We start from the raw sequence: 21,109 nt of genomic DNA, 5'->3' as shown, positions 1-21,109 counted from the left end.
TGGTAGCCGATAAGAGATAATATGGCTTTTCTTTTTCGGTAATTGGTGGCCTTAGTGTCTGTAACGTTACCTCTACTCCCCGTTGCGCTTCAGGGAAATAAGCCGTAACCCGTATGTCAAGTCAACAAACCAGAATGAAAGAAAAGGTTGCTTTATCTTGAGTGGGGGGGGGGGGGGGGGGGGGGGGGGGATGAGGCGGTGAAGAAAGAAATTGTTGGAGGTTTTAGTCCTGAGCTGTAATTTGTCTCCCTTTTATGAAGTTCTGCATCCTCGGAAAAACGAGCCAGTTGCATTGTTGCTCAACCAGATAGAAACTACTTGAATGTGCGAGGCTACGACGCAAATTATCTTTTATTTTATCCAGATGTGTTAGTTTTCATGTATGGCGTAAATAATAAACTGTAATATGACGAGAACTTCAGCACTGCTTTTGTTGTCGTTGTTATCGTCTTTTGTGCTTGTTTGCTTGTTCATTGTTGCTTATTATTAATTTGATTGTTGTTTTTGTTTAATTTAACATGAGTAGGCATTTCAAGTTTCACTTTTTGATGTAAACAAATATTTCAAAATTTCACGCCCTTCTTGCAATTATGCTCATTTTGCAGGATAAAATTGAAAGCTATTGGACATCCAACCGAGCTGAGGTCAAGAAAGGATTTTGTCAAAAACTTCCTGCTTTCAGTTTCTACGATCTGAAGCTGAAGCTTATAGGTCATATTTATTTTTTACCATAGACTGGCCCCGAGATATTGCTTGTATCTGCCAAATTAAATATAGCCTAGTTAGTTCGCCTATTCCGCTTTTGAAGCCTATATTTGGTCATAGTTCTTCTTCCTCATATTTTCATTTTAATTTTTTCGCGTTTTTTCTCTCTGCGATTCTCAGCCACGTTGCAAATCATAGGCGAACATTCTATCGGATTAGTCCATAGAAATTGGACCTTATTTGTTCATTAAACACAAATAACCATGATATTGAAAGTTGCGTTACTTTCTTAAAAGTCTCCGACAAATACACGTACTCTGAAACACGATTTTGTTCTTCTCCGTGCTTTTACGCGTAGAATACGCATGGCATGAATTTTCAGCGACGACAGTTTGATTGTCAGAGTTGATTGTTAGAGTAGAAGGCTATGATTGCCGGGACTGAATTAATAAAATAGGAAATAGGAAAGTCATCACCGAATGTTTCAAATAAGGAAGTATGTCTGTGTTCGTATAATCGGCATTACCTCAGTACCTGTAAATTACTTTCCAGTATAGTATTCAGAGATGCAGTAGTAAAGACTACTACGGAATTGCTTTTAACTGTTCAGGATATCTGATCAATTCCTCAAATTAGCGTTTCTCTACTGCAATATAAATAATCTTTGTAGTGATGCTACATACCTCATGAACAACCTCGGCCCTGGCTAGAAGAGCAATACTATACGACTTAATTACCTAAACTTACCTTCGGCGTACATAAAGTCAAGCTGAAGACAAGCCAACATTATCAGCCTCATCATAACTTTTAAGATTAAGCTGCTCATACTTCAACAGAGGCTCAAATAAAATGCCTTTGCCAAAACCAACGACTGATGAATTAAATGGTGTTTGAGCAGCTGGGGTGACGCCAAAAATAGGCGTTGCTCTAACGTAAATCCTCTCTTGATATAAATAATGAGGTAAGCGATATCTGCATGTACTAAAACTCAGTAGACGGAACACTCCGGAACACTCAGGGATACGACAAATGACAGATTGAAGTTCAGGTTTCTGTTTGCCTTTTTCAGATATTTAACCTATCATTGCGAGTTTTTTAGAGTTATTCCGGGTTGTTTGGTGTTCCTGGGAATACATTGAACCATAGGGGAAAAAGCCCACTTCCTTGGGGAGCTGAATACTTGTTAGGAAGTCGAAAGTGTCGAGGTCTGGGGAAAAAAACATTGAAAAATTTACGAGCAAATGTTTTGATAGATATCAGACAATTCTTTGGTGTATTCTGCGTATTAAATTCCTGCTTTTGTAGAGTTTCCCAGGGTGACAGATGCCCCGATCTCAGTCCTGCAGTGCTGGCTTCTTCCCAAATTCAAACTATGAAAAACATCAGCTGGCGTAATGGCTAATCACCTTCATCAGCTACATAATGCGCCAATTTATAAGGAATATAATTGTTTTCAGTCTGGCTTTGTACATGTGTCTGGCAAAACGTAACTACTTTTTTCAGCAACTGTATTTTTGTTCGATTTCGTTTCACAATTTTATGTTACCTGTTTTCCCGTTTTACCCTTTAATACGCCATTTGCACGATGACGAACCGGTAGTTCAACAGTAACACAGCAACAGTACAAGAGCATCAACTCAAATGATATCGGCTGTCTTAGTGTTATTCATTGTCAAGATATTGGTAATAATAAAGTACATGTATTAGGGAACTTATAAAGCAGCCACCAAGACGACGGTAGCTGAGTCGACGTCAAAGAAGTGTACCAAAAAGCGCGATCACTTGCATTGCTCCCGTATGTCTCAAGATATGTTTACCTGTCATGAGAAAACAGGAGAAGCAATGGATAGTCCGTGTCTGAGGTTTCCTACCAGACAAGAAACTGGAAACGTTACGCAAACGACACCTTCACCATCTCAGATCGCCGAGGCGTCGATAGCCTCTCACCAACCGGTTCGAAAATAATACAAGCGAATTCTGCTTAACTATCAAAAGGTAACAAGTATAACATAATCCTCCATAGCTACCATGGCACCTAATGCGAAAAAGTGTTTTGATTCACATAGTCAGTGGTGGTAGCGAGTTCAAATCCACTGCGGTTTTTATACCCTATAAGGTTTGTTCGAACAATTCTGTCTTGTGCTGCATAAGATCATGGACGCCCCCTGGACGCTGCTCCTCCACTTCTCCCCATGTAAGGGAATACGGATGCCGGAATCCGGGAAATTTTTTCATGTGGAATCAGGAATCCGGGAGGATTTTGCTTGTGGAATCCGGAATCCTGGCCGCGACTTTGAAATCCGGAATTCAGCTCAAGGAATTCGGAGTACTACTTAAGATTGGAATCCAGAATCCAAGTTCCATTAACAAAGACTAAAATACAGAATCCAAGGCTGTCTCGGATTCCCTTGCACGAACCGGGTCCAGTAAAACAAGATGGTTTGCTTTACAGGCCAGCGTTCCCTATTCATAGTAATGTGGTTAAGTCTACCCTGACGAGACAATTAGGTTAAACATAACCTTAACATCAAGATGATAATGGAAAAGAAATTCCAAAAGCATAGATCAAGAAACACAAGGTTAGCAAAAGAACAGCAAAGCCGCGTTCATGAAATCGGACCTTCTGGGAGTACAACTCCCCGAAACAGCGAGGATCGAAATGCGCCAATCCCACTGTTAACAATACCGGTAACTGCGGAGCATCGTGCTCTATAAAGTGACAAGTAACCATTGTCTTCATCTCCTGATGAAGATCAGCAAGTTACCAAATCATGAGACAAAACTGAAATATCCTACTAACAATTTTATTATTGTAAAACATTACAAATAAGAGTTGTAATAACCAAAAACTTTGAGCTCTAATGGCTAATAAGTTACACAATATGGTAAAGTTTACCTCGATAATTAATATTTAATCTATTTCTATAAATTCTCAACCTGCGACAGTCGAAGAGTTAGTACTGGCAGGGTAATCTTCCCATTAACATTCTCGTACTTATTTGTTTTAGCGGCACTAGATTCACATCCTTATTACATGAATATACAGTTTGGTCTCTTTATATCAGGGTAAACGTTTAGTGCATTCACACTCCGGTAGTCTGAACATTCGTGTAAGTTGGTTGCGTGGAATCCGGATCCGCCGTGTCAACCATTACGTCAGCATATACCGTGGGCTCATATGAAGACGGTTTGTGTGCTTCAGTGTCATTCTGGGTTTCGCCAAACTCAGCCACGTCGATTTCAGCATAAAGAAGATCTCCTTCCTTTTTCTGCAAACGCAACGAGCACGAATAACAACTTTAAACCTGCGTATTGGCGCCCAAGTATTCATATGAGCGTTCTCGCTACCGCTGTGCAATTGTGTTGTGTGCAGATGGAAACTAACTATGAGCTAGACTTACGTTTCTTCCGGGAGAAGCAACAGAAATCTAGCCGTAAAAGGGACGTGGAACCGAAAACTTTAAAGGTTTTAAAGCCGTGAAGTTTATAACACCCTTTAAGGTACGTTTATTTACTAAAAGCACGTAGTCGATGAGAGATTTCATGGCGAAGGAATTTTATATGAATGGCGATCTGAGTCAACTAGTTGTGCCTCACATATTCAAACCTTGCCGAATGCTGCACGATACCTTTCAATCTTAATTTCGGTAAAAACATTGAAAATAACAACTAAGAAGCCCGGTGAGTGCCGCCCAGGGGTCTTAAACCCTGGCCCTTTTTAAGGATAAGAACAAAAGCTGATACCCCATTTAAGGCCCAAACCTAGAAAAAAAAAAAAAAAAAAAAAAAAAAGAGAGAGAGACCCAATTCAAGGGGAAAACAAAAACTAAGAATTTAATGGGAACACCCAAATCTTCATAAGATCTCTTTCCTAATACTCTTTCCTAAGGTGAGATGAGTTGTTTCTCGTGTAGCTGGGCATTTACCCAGTTAAATTTTATAGCTGGAAAAATAAACGGAACCCGATCCACCGGAACACAACGCCAACAAGGGCAAAAATGATGCTTAGGATGGAGCCCCTTAAAAGCCATACCCTATCAGGCGGCACATATGTGGGAGTATCCCATCGGACTAATAAGGTACCTTTTTCTTGGCTTTGTTCACTACAGCGTATTCATGATCCATTTCAGGAGACGGAGACTCTTGCGTCGTATCTTCTTTTGTTGGCTAAAAATACCGGCAAGATAATTTATAAGAGCGTTGAAGATGACGACAATAATGTTCATACTCTGTGACAAACAATTAGGTGAGGTTGCAAGTTGATTTAGCTACCGCGCGCACCCATCATAGCCGCGAGCGCGTTTTCTAGCTATGTAGCCGATTTGCACTGTTGCAACCAGTCAATGAAATTGATGATGTTATTCAGTTTAACTTTTTTATTAACATCTTCTGTCAATCATGTTTGGAGAGACGAAAACATGTACATATCGTTTTCTAAGGAACCCAGAAGAAACTGCTTCGATTCAGCCTCAATTTCATCCTACTCATCACAATACTGAGAATTGTAGTGTTTCTCTAAAACTCACCAATCATGGAGCTACTTTTAATGTTGTTAGACGACATTTTGGAGAGCTTACCTGTACCTACAACAGTTTTGCGTTATCATTTGCAGCAAGACCTTGATTAGATATTCAATACACACCTCTTTGATGTCGTTTTTCTTCACCATAGCGTATTCAGCTTGTTCCTTCTCAGGGCGACTGTTGGTACTATTCGTTTTCCCAAGCAGCATTGCGGCCTCAGCCGGGTCGATGGGTTCGGACTGGTTCTCTGGCTGGCTCAAATGGCTCCTTAAAATAAGTACGAGACAAAAAATAGTTGTCAATAGGTGTACGTACGTCAAAGCCTGTGATTCGTGACACTGGGTGCGTGATTTAAAAGTGGCGCAATGGAATATACACCTATCACTAAAAAACGTTTCATTTATAAAAAGATCTTCAATAATCACGTCAGAGAAAATGTAGTTATTCCAGCAGCGCACTTCAAGAAATATCCTTTTAATTACTACTTGTATCTCACTTATTAGTCTGTTTATGACGTCGACACCCCCCAGACCCTTAAGAGTGTGTGTATTAAGTGCCACACTAGTCCGCCATTGAACAGCATGCTCGATCGTATGTGCTGTTGATTTTTTATCGGTGTCCTCCCCAATTCTGTTTTTGCATTTCTGTTTGTTTTTTTTTTGTCGTTTCCAAATTATTGTCATTCTTGTTAGTTGTATTACTAATTTTCTTTTTTTTTCTGGACCGCGTAGTGGAGCTTGCTCTGTGAGTAATCCAGGCCTTTCGGCGAAGTTTACAAACAAATAAATAAGCAATTTAATTGATATGCTTACAACGACTTATCCACTTTCCCATGAGCACCTAAAAGGAAAACAATATTAAAATTTAATGAAGACCTTGTTTTCCGTTCATTTTCTTTTTCTAGAGTTTTGAAGAAGCGAAGCAATTTTTTCAAGGCTGACAGCTAAACACTCGTTTTTCAGTTAACATTATTAGGAAGGGATCGGATCGAATCCGAGCGTGTCCAAAATGGACTTCTATAACCCGGACGTATGTCTGGCTACAAATTCGAGTCATTGATTTGAAGGAAAACCCTAAAAAATTCACATTTAATGTTCTATGCTACGTTTTGTTTCTTAATATTAAAATGTCCGACGAGTTCAATTAAAACTTCACTGATTCTCGTAGTAAACAGGACTCCCAAATGAGTTGAGGGGTATGAAATGTCTTTTTTCCCGGGTATCAGTTTTGGTATATAAGATGGAAACGGTCGTGCAATAGTTTAACTCACTTAGGTATTGCATAGAGCTCAGTTAAACATCTTACTAAGAGAGTAATAATCTTTAAATAAAATAAAAAGCACAAGAAAAGGAAGATGAGGCATTCTTAACTTTTTTTTCATAATAAAACGCAGTCTTTTTCCTATTTGGTCGTCTGTTTTTTGAAGACGACATTTCAGGGTAAAATTTAGCCTGTCGTACCCAGGCAAGTTTTATTTGGGGGTATAATTTCCGACGGGTAGATCCAGAACCCCTTTTTCAGTATTACAAGGTAATCTCTTCGGGCTCTGAATCCTTTCCAAAACACAGAGCTAACAAAAGGAAATAACAGTCTGAATAAAAATTGTTTACATCAATTACATTATCCTGTTGCTACAAGTAAGTTACCATGTGATTGACGTTTCCTCCGCCTCAGAAACAAAACTACACCAAGTGCAATTATTGCAATGAATACGACTGCTGCAAGGGTCGCCGCTACTATAACTACTGTGTCGTCTTTATCCTCGCCTAATTGTGGGTTTGAATAACCTAAAACAAGGGACAAAGTGTGATATAAGAAGAATGATACTCGTGATACATTGAATCATGTGTCCAGGTTAAAAACTTTTATTTTGGGAAACAAAAAACTTAAACCGAAAACTGGACGTTTTCGATTAATAAAGTCCCGCCTTGAGATAAAAAAAGGCCGTTCGCTACAAGCAAATTTATTTGTTTAAGCATTTCCCAGTGGGAAAAAAGCCTTGAAAAATTGGAAGGTTTTTCTGTTTGTTACGTCTATTTTGTGCCCGCTTTCGTTTTTCTTCCTTTCTTTTTTCCTCGCCTTGTTCGGTTTCTTTATAAAGGGAGTACAAACGATAAAGGAATTTTACCCCATTGTAGTGGAGTACAATTGTGTTCCCTTGAGGAAATCATCCATAGACCCTAGAGCTGAGAGATGATAGCTGAGATTCATTTGAGAAAAATATTTTAAGGCATATAAGTGCTTGTTTTCCCGATTGCAAACAGTACTTAGCTATGATCAAATGCGGTAACAAATTCAGTTTGCCTTAAAAAGCTTGCCAAATAGTTTCTGATTAAATCGAATTTGAATTATTGATAAGTATGACTAACATGGACTAGCTTTGCAAACCTGGGGTTAGAGGAGTTGAACTTGTACTGTCTTTTTTTGTGTTGGCGGACTGAGGTAATGAGGTTGTTGTCGTTTGCGGCCTTTTAGTAGGTGTCGTCACATTATAATGTCGCATACAGACACTTATATTGTCAGCTTTGTCACAGTTATCTGTAAGGGAAAAATAAACTAGAGTTAATTAAGGTGGTTCGATTGAGTTTTTTAGGATCAATACCTTCCAAGTTTGAGCTTAAACTACCTCTACATTAACAAAGATTTGGAAAAATTACCACCCCAGCTGTATTAGGTAAAAACGAAAATTTGTTATAAACAGGGTAACAATGACATCGGGAACTTTTTCTTCCAATAGCCGCCTCAATGTTCGTGAAGTTTAAGCGAAATCTGTAAGAGCGCTATCGCGATGTTTGAAAAAGAAGTTTTTATGGTTAGTGTCATGTTTTCGCGGACAACAATAGCTAACATTTCTGCATATTTCAAATGCATTGTCATTTACTGCTGTTCACGTGAAAATGAAACTTGGAAACAACACCACTGAATAATGACAGGCTGTCTCTGGTAAACAGGAAATTTCTGAAGAAAAAAAAATAGCGAATTGTAGCCCTTATTACACTGCCTTACAGTATACAGTCGACTCTCTCTTAACGGACACCTCTGTAAAACGGACACTTAGAGTTGGTCCCTGCCTTTCTTTAATCCTTTTATTTGACTCTCTATAAGATGGACACCTCTCTAAGATGGACACTTAGTGCCGGTCCCAAAGGTGTCCGTCTTAAAGAGAGTTGACTGTATCACTAATATTGAAACTCAAAGGTCACATAAAACGACGGTTAATCTCTAGAATCTCAATTTTTTGAAAAAAATTTATCAAGCGGTTTAAAAATTATTCACTTTTCTGTTTAGAAGTAGACAAAAATGTTTACAAAACCGCTAACAAAATCGCATCGAGACATACTAATCAAATCCTTCTAATTCCAGCAATTCGCTAGAACTATCGCCATGATCGTTTTTAAAAGATTGAAACTATTATGAGGTAAAACTGCATTTCAAAAGCGCTTCGTTTTCTACCGATAAGGGTCCAACATCACTAAGATTGTCCAGTTTTTGCCGTATATGTATTTCTAGACATAAAAACTTCACCCCCAAAAATATCTCGATAACGCTCTCACAGATTCGCTTAAACTTCACGAACATGGAGTCAGCTATTGGAGGGAAAAGTTCCCGTGAACGATTTTGGAAAGACAGTTTCCAATGCCGAGAAATACAGCTGCAAGTAAAATAGGTAATAATGGCTTCATTTCGTTGCTATGACAACTGATTATAAGAGCATGAGAAAACAGCCGACATTTGGCGACGCTACCACTGGTTCCTCTCCCCCCCCCCCCCCCGCCCCCAAATGACTCCTGTGAAAAGAGCGCAGAAATTCCATACTGATGACTCGTCACTACCCAGATCCCGGTAGTGCTTCTGATTGGTTGAAGCAAATTTCCCACGCGGCACGACCAATCAGAAGCACTACCCAGATCTAGGTAGTGACGCGTCATCAGTATGGAATTTCTGCGCTCGTTTCTCAGACGTCATTTGGTGGGGAAACCAGTGGTGGCGTCGTGAAATGTCGGCTGTTTTCTCAGGCTATGATTATAACAAATTTTCATCTTTTATATCTGCGGTGGAATTTTTCCAAATTGTAAATAGCGACGTAGTTTATGATTAAACTTGGGAGGTATTGACCCTGAAAAACCCCATCGAGCCACCTTAAAGTCGATTTGAAAACAGAAAAACAGTAATATAATGACTTTTTTAACAAGTCCTCTTCTCAAAGTGGATGCGATCTGCGGCTCCTATTCGTGCTAAGAAGTTATCCAATAAACTGAAGTTAAGTTTGGTTTCTATTATAATTAGTAAACGACGCATCGTTTTCACGGCATTTAAAACTAGCAGAGCTTAGAATTAAGTAGCAATTATAACTACTGCGCTAGTACTGGATAAAACGTTGCTTCGGTGACTGTCTTTCAAGAGGCTACTTGGCCTACTTGGTCTGAAGGTGAAATATATGAAATAAGGATTTTCAACTTTAAGTCAACAACAAGCAAGTTTTAGAGTAAACCTAAATGTGACTTAGTTTTACCTGTTTCTTGCTCGCAAATATAATCTCTTGAAACTCCTTTATTGCCGCTGAATGTCCCATTAGAACCTGGAGGAAAGCTCTTATGAATGAGACCGTAACGGTCGTCAGGGGCAGGTTCACTTTCGTGCCACTTGGTTTTTTGCCACTTGGTCAGAGGTTCACCATTGATCCAGGTCCAGCTTCCACTTGCATTAAACAAACCTATGTGCCACTCATTATATTTTGTATTAAGCTTCCCAATTTTATCGGTGATGAATTGCCACTCTCTCTCAGTCTCCATGACAACCAGGTGTTCATTTGTAGCCTCACAAGATTCATTTGCCCTTTCCCAGTTCAATATTCCGCTGGTCAGTTCACCTTTAAAAGTGTAACAAGAACAAGCCTTCTGTCCCTCTAAGCAATACAAGAAAAGGGAAAAAAGAGATATGTCGATAATAAAAGCAACTGATAATGTATGAGACAAAGCACACAATACACATACTGATGTGAAGTATATGAAATAATTCATTTTTGAGGTGCGGTTGTTGATGAAAGTGAAGAATGATCATCGCAGCAAATTTTCCAATTTAAGCAATTGGAAAGAAGAAGCCTGAAAAAAAATCAGGGCTTCAACGGGATTTGAACCCGTGACCTCCGCATTGCCGGTGCATTGCTCTACCAACTGAGCTATGAAGCCACACATTGGGAGTTCATATCTCCCATGAGGAGTGAAATGATGTGAAGTATATGAAATAATTCATTTTTGAACTGCGGTTGTAGATGAAGTATATGAAATAATGAAGTATATGAAATAATTCATTTTTGAACTGCGGTTGTAGATGAAAGTGAAGAATGATCACGGGAGATATGAACTCAATAAATTGACCTCGCTCCCAATGTGTGGCTTCATAGCTCAGTTGGTAGAGCAACGCGCCGGCAACGCGGAGGTCACGGGTTCGAATCCCGTTGAAGCCCTGATTTTTTTTCAGGCTTCTTCTTTCCAATTGCTTAAATTGGAAAATTTACTGCGATGATCATTCTTCACTTTCAATACACATACTATTGCTTTGTTGCATCCTTTATAATAGTAAGGGACTGACCATTAAAAAAGTGATGGTGAAGGTGGGAAAAAATAAATTTTGCACAGGCAATCGGCCAAAAGAAATTCTTGCGAGCCCACTCTCCCCCCCCCCCCCCCCCAACTCCATCCCCACCACTTTTCTAATTTGTCTGTCCCTAAACCCTATGATGCGTGTGTTGTTTGCTCAAGAGACATGGCGGTTTTTGTTTACCGTAGTTTAGGGGGTCAACTTAATAAAATTTTTCAAAGTGTAATTTACAAGTGTAGCCATTGTTTTAGAGTCTGAAGCAATAGGTACACTGGCAAATTACACTTATAAAAGTTTTATTAAATTGATCCCATTTGTGCACATTAGGTCATATATTTGAATGCTATTTTGCACCTTATAAATAATAAATTATTATTATATTATTATTATCCCAGGCCGACGGGGAGTGGGGCTAATACACTGATGGCCCCTCTCTGTTCTTAAAAAACTGAGCAAGAAACTGAAAAAAAAAAAGAGAAAGAAAGAAGCTTCGAGAAACTGGTCGGTCTAATGAGAAATAAACATATGTATGTATGAATCACTAAGGATAAAGGGTGACATAGATTGAATTTCATATATGAAACAAGTCATAAATGTGAAATTGCAATGACAAAATATGTATGGAAATGGGCGAATCCTCACAGTTAGAGGAACAACCTAAGCTGCTGAAAATGAACCTGACCTGAAGGAAAAAAAAAAAAAAAGAAACGGGAGGCGAACCCTGACCATTGTGATGACCGGACGCAACACTCTTTCCAATAGGCCACTTTCAATATACAGTAAAACATGTATTGAGCAGACACCCTTGGGGAATGCTATAGTGTCTGCTTAATACAGGGTGTCTGCCTAATACAGGTTTCGATAGATAACGTCATATAAGGTGCCAAATGCCATTCAAATTAATGAACAGTGGAAACGTTTAGAATACTCCCAGAGACTATGACGATATACATTTACATTAATTTCTTTATCAAAGTGGACCTACATAATTTTAATCTATTGAAAGTGGCCTATTAAGCTGATCTAGTGGGTTCGTTATATTATATACCCGCTAGCCGCTGCTTTAGTTGTTTACTAATGAACTACGAGCATATGTCTTCTTTCACATTTCCATGGCCACGGTCGGGTATATCACGGACTCACAGTTGGCCTCCTCTCTAACAGCCTGACATCACTCCCCGAAAAATTTTAACTTGCGGCGTGACGTAAAGGAACATGTTATGTGGCGTGGAAAGGAGTGATAAAATGACCTTAACATTAAGCTTTCAGTCGGGCCGGAATTTTCGAAATGTCGGGCTGGAAGCGCAAGCAACCTCAAATGTACCTTTCAAGCTAGACTTTCAACAACAGCTTTGACTCCTTTCTTGCGTAACCTCCCTCGGGATTGGGGGAACAAAATATACGGACACGCTGCATGGCATTATGTTGCGTGACTGTGTTCGCCCACCTCGATTCCCTCGTAGTAAGAATTTAGAAAATCACGAAAAAACATTAACGTCCTGCTCTTGTTGTGGCAAATACATTAAGACTTTAAAACGGCAGGGAAATAAACTAAAAGCGAACGCCATCTTGGGAAATTAACTCAGAATACTCAGAATGTTAACTATTCTTTGAATTTAAGTTCATTTTGTGGAGCACTTCCCTCTTCATGAAAGCACAAGGAGCCCGCACAATCTGTTTGTCTAGCCGATTGTTTTTTTTATAGTAAATGTTAAGTTCTGGATTTACCGTTTGCCTCACCTATAGCGATATGTCGCTAACTATGTATATAAATCAATGATAAATAAACGTTCAATTACCTTACCTGTGGTATATAGTCGTCCTTTTACCTCAAAAGCGGTTTTTTCAGCGATTTTGAAGGAGTTTGAATTCGCCGTTGATTATTAGGAACAGTCAACGGCGAAATCAATCTCCTTCCAAATCGCTCAAAAAACGGCTTTTGAGGTAAAAGGACGACTATATACCACAGGTAAGGTAATTCAACGTTTATTTATCATTGATTTATATACATAGTTAGCGATAGTACATATCGCTATAGGTGAAGCAAACGGTAAATCCAGTACATTTACTATAAAATAACAATCGGCTACACAAACAGATTGTGTGGGAGCCCTGTGATGAAAGAAGGAGACAAATTCAAATTTGCATGGATTGAAATAACCCTCTAGTATATCAAAATTGAATCATTTTCGGTTACTAAAGGTATTATGATGCTTAAAGGTACCTCTTGTAAGGTAATTTGCAAGTGAAAATAAGAAATGTAAACAGATAATGATCATGATCAAACAGGAGTTACAATTATCGCAAAAGTTAACTGTGATCAGGTTAAACCTATAAAAGCGACTTCATATTAATTATTAAACTTACAAACTACTAAACACAGATCCTTACCTGTTTCGAAACGTAGTAGCCATAGAACAAGAGCTATTAGCACATATGGCTTCGCTAAATACATCGTCTAAATCGTGACAATATCTCAAACACTAAGAAATCAGTGACAATGCTCCACTCAATATTAAAATCAAACCTTGAGGCATTCAACTTCCGGTCAGACAGAAAGTCACGCCTGGCAAATTCTACTCATTACAGTCAGTCTAATTTGATACATATGGAATTCCAGTTATGTATCCTGGAAGAGTTGATAAGGAAGCGTTCATAATTTTGGGAGCAGCTGGGTTGGGGTGTGGTGAAGAAGGTTGAGGATTAAGGCGTCGGTTGGCCATCACCAATTTGGGGGTTACTATAGGAAATATATTTTGAAGGTAGCTGCTTGGAAAAGTTGTTGGATGCGGGGGAGGGGAGAGGGAGGAGGTTGGCGGGCATCGAGAAACACTAGCTTACTAATATATGAGAGATCGTGTTCAGATCTCTTCTGGTATTTGTAAGTGAATTTTGAACACAGTCATCTCCTTTTCATCAATACTGCTTTCAATGCACGTGCGTTCCGGCTTCGGTTTCATACAGGATCTTCTTATCACTTTCAAGTAACATTCTTGGAAATTTTCCTGTGGGCAGAAGAGTTGTGAATAATTAGTCGTTTCGTTCCTTTTGCCACTGAATGTTGATTTATCGATGTGTCTGAGTGACAACGTCCTTGATTTTTTGAAAAGAAAATATATAAACTATATATGATAACTCATGTAAAAAGACTGTCAAGCAAGTGAATATTGTTATTGATCTTTTATATTAATATAAAAATGAAGCAAGATGAAGGTCTATCCATTTCTTAGTACGTCTGACCTGAATCTTTTCGAGGGTCTTTACATAAGTAACCTCCTTTCCCATATTCTTGACTTTATTATTATTATTTATTATTTATTATTATTATCATTACTTTATTATAATTTTTGATTGCGTGACGGTGAAAACCAGCAATTCAAGGGCTAAAATTAGGCTGCGTAGCCGGAGAGACAAGGATATTTCTGATGTTACAATTCTTCCTAATCAGCATCCACTTAATTGGGTGGTCTGAAATAAATCATTGTTTTAATAATGATTTAATTACTGAATGAAAATTCAGTAAATAAGTTTACTTTATAGACAATAAAAAATCATTATCAATTACAATTTATTTTGAATTATATTTTTGCCATTCAACGATCTACAACTTGTTCCAATACATGAAATTAACTAAAAAATAACTAAATAATCGACTAATATTAATTTTCTTACAAGACTCAGATATCTTGGAGGAAGAACTTTTAAAATATATGATTAAACCAGGATCAAAGTATTAAGTAAGTAATAGTTAATAAGTAATAGTTTATATATTGATATCCCTCTCGCAGCCTAAAGGCTGAATTACAAGGAAGGTCAGTGACAATAACAGAAGATAATACAATACAAAAAAAATCAAATAGATAATTATGTAAATATGATTAAAAGCACTACATAACAGAGAAAAAAAATAACAGACCACAGGATTACGACTGGTCTTGAAACTTAATGGTGCAGAAATCTGCGAGCCGCTTTGTCTTGGGGACAAGGCGCACCGGAACACGTTCGCCTGAACGGAGGCAGTATGGCCTGTCAATTGACACACAAGGAATTAATGGCTTGAGTACCAGAGACGACAGGCAGTCACGCTTGATAAAATTTATGCAAGCTTCCTCCCTTCTCTGGGAAAGGGCAGTGATGCCAGATTGAATTAGGGCGTCGTCATAGTGACAATTCGGCAAAACGATGCGCAGGGCCCTTTTCTGTACAGATTCTATAGCGTCCTCTAAATACTTTGGCAGGGCAGCCCCAACAGGGCAGGCATATTCAAGTACAGATCTTACAATGTTACGGTACACTTGCACTAGCTGCGTGATAGTGAGGCCACTTTTTTTAAGCGCGCGCAATGCGTACAAACTCTTGTTGGCCTTTTTGACTATGTGCTCTATGTGGACATTCCATGAAAGATCATCAGAGATATAGACACCCAAGAGCTTATAGGACACAACCCTTTCAATAACAGAACCCCTCAACGGTAAGGAGGCGGGGGGGGAATGGACTATACTGCATAAAGTTAATGATCATTTCTTTACATTTCTTTGAATTAAGATTCATGCCTCTTAAGGAAGCATATGTATGGATATCGGATACTGTAAAAGGTAGGTAACGTGGCGAACACCTAGGGATGATTTCCAAAGCAGTAGCATCATCTACATACTTGACTCTGCTTTTACACTTAGCTGCCATTCCATTTACTAGGATGCAGAAAAGCAGGGGGGCGAGTTTGGTACCCTGTGGTGTACAGCCATTGAGCCCGACAGGGGGAGATACCGAATTCCCAATCCTAACCCGCTGACTCCTATTTGTTAAAAAAGCAGCAACCCACCTAAGAAGATGGGGGTCAACATCTAAATTATTTAGCTTACTTAACAGTACGATCGATATATGAATTGATTTTTGAATTGCTCGCAATCCCAAGGCAACTACAATAGCACTCGTCCGCTAATCCGTCCATCTACGCAGGCCGGATTTTCAGTGCCAGACTATCACCCATTCGACGTGTATTGAGGAGAAGGCACTTGATTGACATACATGGGTGAGTCACTGCAGGCTCCCCTGTCGCATGTTGTAAGAGAGGTGTAGGAGCCTTCTCCTGGTTTCTGAAAAAATAACATTGAAATCGAGTGTTGATAGATTGAATGCTGGAGCGTTTTTAATGCTTAATGTTAATAATCAGGATTGACGCAACCCAGATTTCCTTCTGCACAGGACAGCTAACCTTATCTGAAAAGAAAACAACCCTCCCCACGCAGCACATCAACTTCGTTTAATATGAAGTGGGTAGCTGGGCATGGTTTTCAACAGCCGAGCTACCTGTTACTTAACCGCCGTTACTGCCTGGGTTGAGAACAGAAGTCGCCGGTAACAGAGGCCAATCCATTCTCCAGTGTCCTGCGAAGTTGACTAGAGTTCAACTTCACAAACGCGCCAGGGGAAAAGACCTGCCATGCTCCTTGCTACCGGCGGCATGGACGTGTTTGTTCTCATATGTCAGAGCAGTATCACAGGCAGTCCTGGGGTGGTCAACAGCTAGAAATTTCATAGCACTAAGGGGACAAAGAGATTTCATAAACTCTTCGATTCCTCTGTGATCTATATGTGGGTTCCTGAAAAGTCTGAAATCAAACGAGAGATGATTCAACTTACTGTTGAAAGACAACGCAACGTGTCGTATCCACATTTCGTCCTACCAGGTTGTACTGTTCGTATTCGCACCCTCCCTCTTCGTTTTCATCAGACACACCAGCCTGTCGTTTATGTACATCCTCCGCTAGATTCAACAATGAGGTATTCTTAACTCCAAGCTCAATCCTGGAGAAGTACAATTATATAAAAGCGCTGAAATCAGGAACCAATCTGATGTAATTTTTTTGGTCCATACAGGACGTCCAATTCAGCGTAAAGAGATCGAGAGCATTCCTGAATACTGACGCAAAATGAGTCGGCGCTCACCTGGGAAAAGGGAATCGCTAGACTCTTTGACAACCCGTGAAATCAGTTTAAGTCGAAGTTGTCGTAACCTCGCCGGTCTATAGAAACCGGTCGTTTGTACAATAAAGCAAGTACGACGCCAAGTGTTATTTTTGTGAACGTTCTTTGGAGAAAATTTCTCAAACTGGGTAGCCGAACTATTGCCTTATGGCAACAACAGCAAAAATACAACTCAAGGAATGGCATCAGCAATGCGAACAATATCTGATACGCAAATACCCTACGAACAGAGTCTCCTTTGATGTCCCTAGATAAGTAGCTGAAAGATCGAAGCGACTCTACTACGCAAAACACATGTCATCATACTGATGTTCTAATTTGCCGAGGAACAGTAGGCAAAGGACGATAACTTTACCTCGATCGAGGTTAGCATGTTTCGGTTTGTTTTTAAACTAGGAATTAGGAATGAATAATAAAACCATAATTGGATTTGGCTTTCGCATGATTAGAAGAATTATGCAGATCTCTCTCGATCTTTGTTATCCGCCCCCCCCCCCCCCCCCCCCCCCGATTGGCCTTCGCGAATACGAATATAATCGGCAGATGACACGCTCTTCGATCTTTAGATCATAACAAACCTCATACAATAATTTCTAAATAACGTAACATCTATCATTGATAGCCCGCGTGGCTAAGGTGTGTCAAAAGGGGCGGGGAACAGCCACGCAGTCAAATCACTGATACGCTTTCGATTTTAAAGCATGCACATACTTACCAGTGGTTGAGATAGGAAGGATGACTGCAGCAGGCTCCCCGTAAACCCATTTCTGCAACGACCCCCAACCCAACACCCAAAAATTAGATGTTAAGAGACAGTTGCTGACACTGACTTATTCTAAGCCTAAGCATAAACATTTCCATGTACAGAGAGTTATAAAATAAGACACACCAAAGAGCCAAACTGATTATTAACAAGTGGTAATTTCAGTTAATGGTTTGCAAGTTTAAAAGAAGATATCTTGGTGGCGCAGTGTCAGATTTTTGTTTTTGTTTTCGTTTTTGGTTTTTTTTTATGTTTGGTCCGCGGTTTGCACTTGAGTACTTACGGTCTTTACTATTGGTCTAAAGAACACTTTTGCTCAGGTTATGAGCATCATAATCTTAATTTCTCATTTCACAAGCCGTCGGTAACCAACACGCTCTTTTCACGAGGCTACTTAAGACCAAAACTTTAATATGTTTATTTAAACATGTCAGACGCTGAATCCCTATCCACTTGAAACTCGCAATTCTTACATCTCTGCTATCTGGATAGTGTTGTAGTCTTTTAAATAGAAAAAGCTATTTCATCATTCTTCCTTTTTTCATCACCCATGAGAGGTAAATGTATTGTAAACAACTTGCCCAACAACGAGTCATTCTTGGCAATTATGTCAAAGGTTTTTGAACTTTGTGATAAAAAATGGCAGAATTTTACTAGTTCTTCTGCACACCTCAGCAGTGTCAGTAAAGTTACCCCAGATACAGTAGGATAGGTAATTGGATGAGGGGGGCAGGGAGAATTGTTAGGAGTGTTCTCTTAAGCTTACCCCATTAACTTCAGTTGCTGCTTTAACATAAGCTTTGTAAACTGTCTTACATGAAGGTTCCAGTGGAGCATTCATATAGCCACCATAAATTTTTCCATCGCCAACAACAAACTTTCTAGGAACCTCTTCTTAATCTCGGTCAAATCTGGCGGCAATATAATATCCATCCCCATTGGCCATTGCCTCTTTGTAGCAAAGAATATTGTCTGGCAAAGAGGAAGTTAAACAAATACTGGCTATTTCGATCTTTTCTACTACAACCTCATGTGCACTGTAGAAAGAAACAATAATAATTAAAGCTTTGCTGGGATGTTGACTGATTCCAGAAAAGGTTCCTAGCTAGGAACATACGGATGAGTGGAAATTTTCTTTTATAGGACCAGATAAGTACAACAAAAACCTCTCCGGTATGGCCGGTAACACACGCATGCCGCACCCGACAGAGGCAGGCATGAACAACTGTATCTTCAGCATTCATTACTGCGTATTATTTAGCATCACGCAAACTTTCTGACCTAAAAGAATGCTAAAAGTCATAATCTTAAATCGCATGAAAGGACCTCCCAACAATGTTGGGACCTGCAAAACATCGTGGGAACTACAATCCATAAGACTTTCTAGACCAGGTGTAATGTGCGTGCGGGGTCCCAACAATGTTCGAATATCTGTGCAACGGATCCAACATTGTTGTGCTGCGCTTCGGAGATCACGGAGCAAAAGAAAAGTGGTAGTCGCTGGCTTTAAAGTTTGACCGGTTTATAACTTTGTGCAACAACTCCCAACAACATGCAACAGGGTGTGGAAAGGGATGCAACATGTAACATCCAATAATGTTGCGTCCGTTTGCACGTGCTTAAGCGAAGTTTGTATTTAATTGGGGGTTTTGGACAAGTATAAAATAGCAAATTTATATGTTCTAATTTTAATTTGTTCTTGATTAAAAGTTATTTTGTTGTAATTTATTTCAATGTCATATTTTCATGTTATCTTTATTGCTATGGACTCACACTACTCTGCCATTATTATCTGAAGATGACGTCAAATAGATCGTTATTGTACTAGATGTGACGTCACGATCATGGACAACCTTTGGGAGTGGAGGTGCGGATGGAGCTGCAGGAAAAATATGTTGTAAGCAAAAATTAAAATATATCATACTAACGCTAGCATAACAAAGCATAACATGGGTAAATTTGCTAGTTTACGACCTTATGATTTTCAGAAAGGGCATTTAAGCTTTTCATAGCCAGACTGTTTCACTTGAAATTATCATGTCATCGAAAACGTCTCAAAGACGAAAGAGAAAGGATTTTTTTAAAAAAATCCTATGCCCACCAGTATTCGAAATGAAGACTGTTCTTCCTATCAGTCACCAAGACGACTAGGTCGTCCAATGCTACTTAACAAAGATGTGTGCAAGAAGGACATGATTTCCGCAAAGGTAGCTCCTGGCTCATTGGAAGCACGTGCAGCTGATTGCAGTAATCGAAGATGTCTCTTGCGGGGATGAGACATCAGCCCAGGCCGTGACACTGAAGTCTCTGCAGCCAAACCACGCTGATTGTAATGCAAAGCTGATCGTCAAACGGGAGGACACAGCGTGGAATAGTGGTCAGCGCTTTGCACTCATAATCTGGCAGTCCCGGGTTCGAGTCTCGCTCAGGGGCCCGTATCTGCAAAGTCCCGATAACTTTTAGGGCCCGAAATCAAATATTGTAATTCAAATAAAAGGAATAAGAGCGCGGGTCCTGGATAGCAAAATACGACATTTTGTTTCATTAACTGATAGTTTTATCATGTGAGATGCAAAACTATTGAAACTTCTATCTTTCATGTAAACAACAACAGCTTTACGGATCCGTTAATTATCGGGACTTTCGAGAAACGGGCCCCAGGCAATTTGCTGGATTTGTTCTCGGTCGTCCCGAAACAAATCCATAGAAAGATCAAATACATCGAAGTTTGCATTTCTTCTTGTGAAATAGCTCCCTTCTTGCTGGAATAAGACTTTCTTGAATAAAAATCTTGTAACGACCTTGACTGCCCAAGCCAATGTCTTCGATAGTCAAATTCTTTAACCTCGACTTTGCTTTGTAAAGAGCATCCCTGACACATGAACGACCAAGGAGTAAACTTGACAACTATGGGAGGAACCGCATTTTCACTTTCATTCTGTGGGATATGGAGATGTCGTTATCCTCAATAGGAACATCAACGATTGACCCAACATTTTTAATAATTTGATTTGTATCGTCTTTCGCTGACATGGGAATCCATCGTATCTCCAAACAGTCACGCCGGATATATTGTTCCTGATCGTCAAACTCAGCTTTCATTTGGTTCATCGCGTTTGCCATACGGGAGCTCTCTTACTTGAGGAAATTATTCTCCTTTATCAAAACCGCATTTCTCTCTTCCAGAGTAGAAATATTCTTCTTCATGTCCTCGAATTTCTAGTTTATAAAACTCGTCAATGAATGTAAGGGTTCTAGTTTCTTATCCAGCAGTGCAGCTAGCTTAATTTGTTTCCAGCATTTCGTCCAGGGCTGTCCTAACGATGTCTTTTAACAGTTTCGACGGATCACAATCCATCTTTTTTCTTTAGATTAGGATGGTACCATTACAGAAAAAAAGCCAAAAAGAAGAGGAAAACCAAAGCAAAAACTACAAAAAATTACAAAAATTAGCGGGGCCGCCGAAGGGCCGCCATAACCGCGCATGACAACAGCTGTTACTCTCAAGTAATAGTCTTGAAATTCATCC

The 21,109-nt window shown here is 39.5% G+C and overlaps 2 protein-coding genes and 2 non-coding genes across 4 annotated transcripts in view; 1 reads left to right on the top strand and 3 right to left on the bottom strand.

Annotated features, from left to right (window-relative positions):
* Positions 1-3,493: 3,493 nt before the first annotated feature.
* On the bottom strand, positions 3,494-13,362 carry LOC140947756 (uncharacterized). The gene is made up of 8 exons (XM_073396938.1): positions 13,221-13,362; positions 9,742-10,134; positions 7,617-7,766; positions 6,875-7,015; positions 6,041-6,068; positions 5,348-5,495; positions 4,789-4,872; positions 3,494-3,974 (listed from the first exon to the last, which is right to left on the bottom strand). Exons 1-8 carry the CDS (start codon positions 13,282-13,284, stop codon positions 3,789-3,791), a joined length of 1,194 nt encoding a protein of 397 aa, XP_073253039.1. The 5' UTR covers positions 13,285-13,362; the 3' UTR covers positions 3,494-3,788.
* On the bottom strand, positions 10,345-10,417 carry Trnaa-ggc (transfer RNA alanine (anticodon GGC)). Its single transcript has one exon. It is a non-coding gene; the product is annotated as a tRNA-Ala (tRNA).
* Positions 10,623-10,695, top strand: Trnaa-ggc (transfer RNA alanine (anticodon GGC)). Its single transcript has one exon. It is a non-coding gene; the product is annotated as a tRNA-Ala (tRNA).
* Positions 13,363-14,619: 1,257 nt separating the features above from the next.
* LOC140948510 (uncharacterized) overlaps positions 14,620-21,109 on the bottom strand; it is a 74,887-nt gene continuing 68,397 nt past the window's right edge. Inside the window, exon 5 of the mRNA XM_073397756.1 lies at positions 14,620-15,925. Within this exon, the coding sequence (XP_073253857.1) occupies positions 15,812-15,925 (114 nt within the window). The 3' untranslated portion in view covers positions 14,620-15,811. The remainder of the gene's footprint in view (positions 15,926-21,109) is intronic.

This window comes from Porites lutea, chromosome 9 (genome assembly GCF_958299795.1).
Source record: "Porites lutea chromosome 9, jaPorLute2.1, whole genome shotgun sequence".
Classification (NCBI taxonomy): Eukaryota; Metazoa; Cnidaria; class Anthozoa; order Scleractinia; family Poritidae; genus Porites; species Porites lutea.
This window is presented reverse-complemented; position numbering and strand designations above follow the sequence as displayed.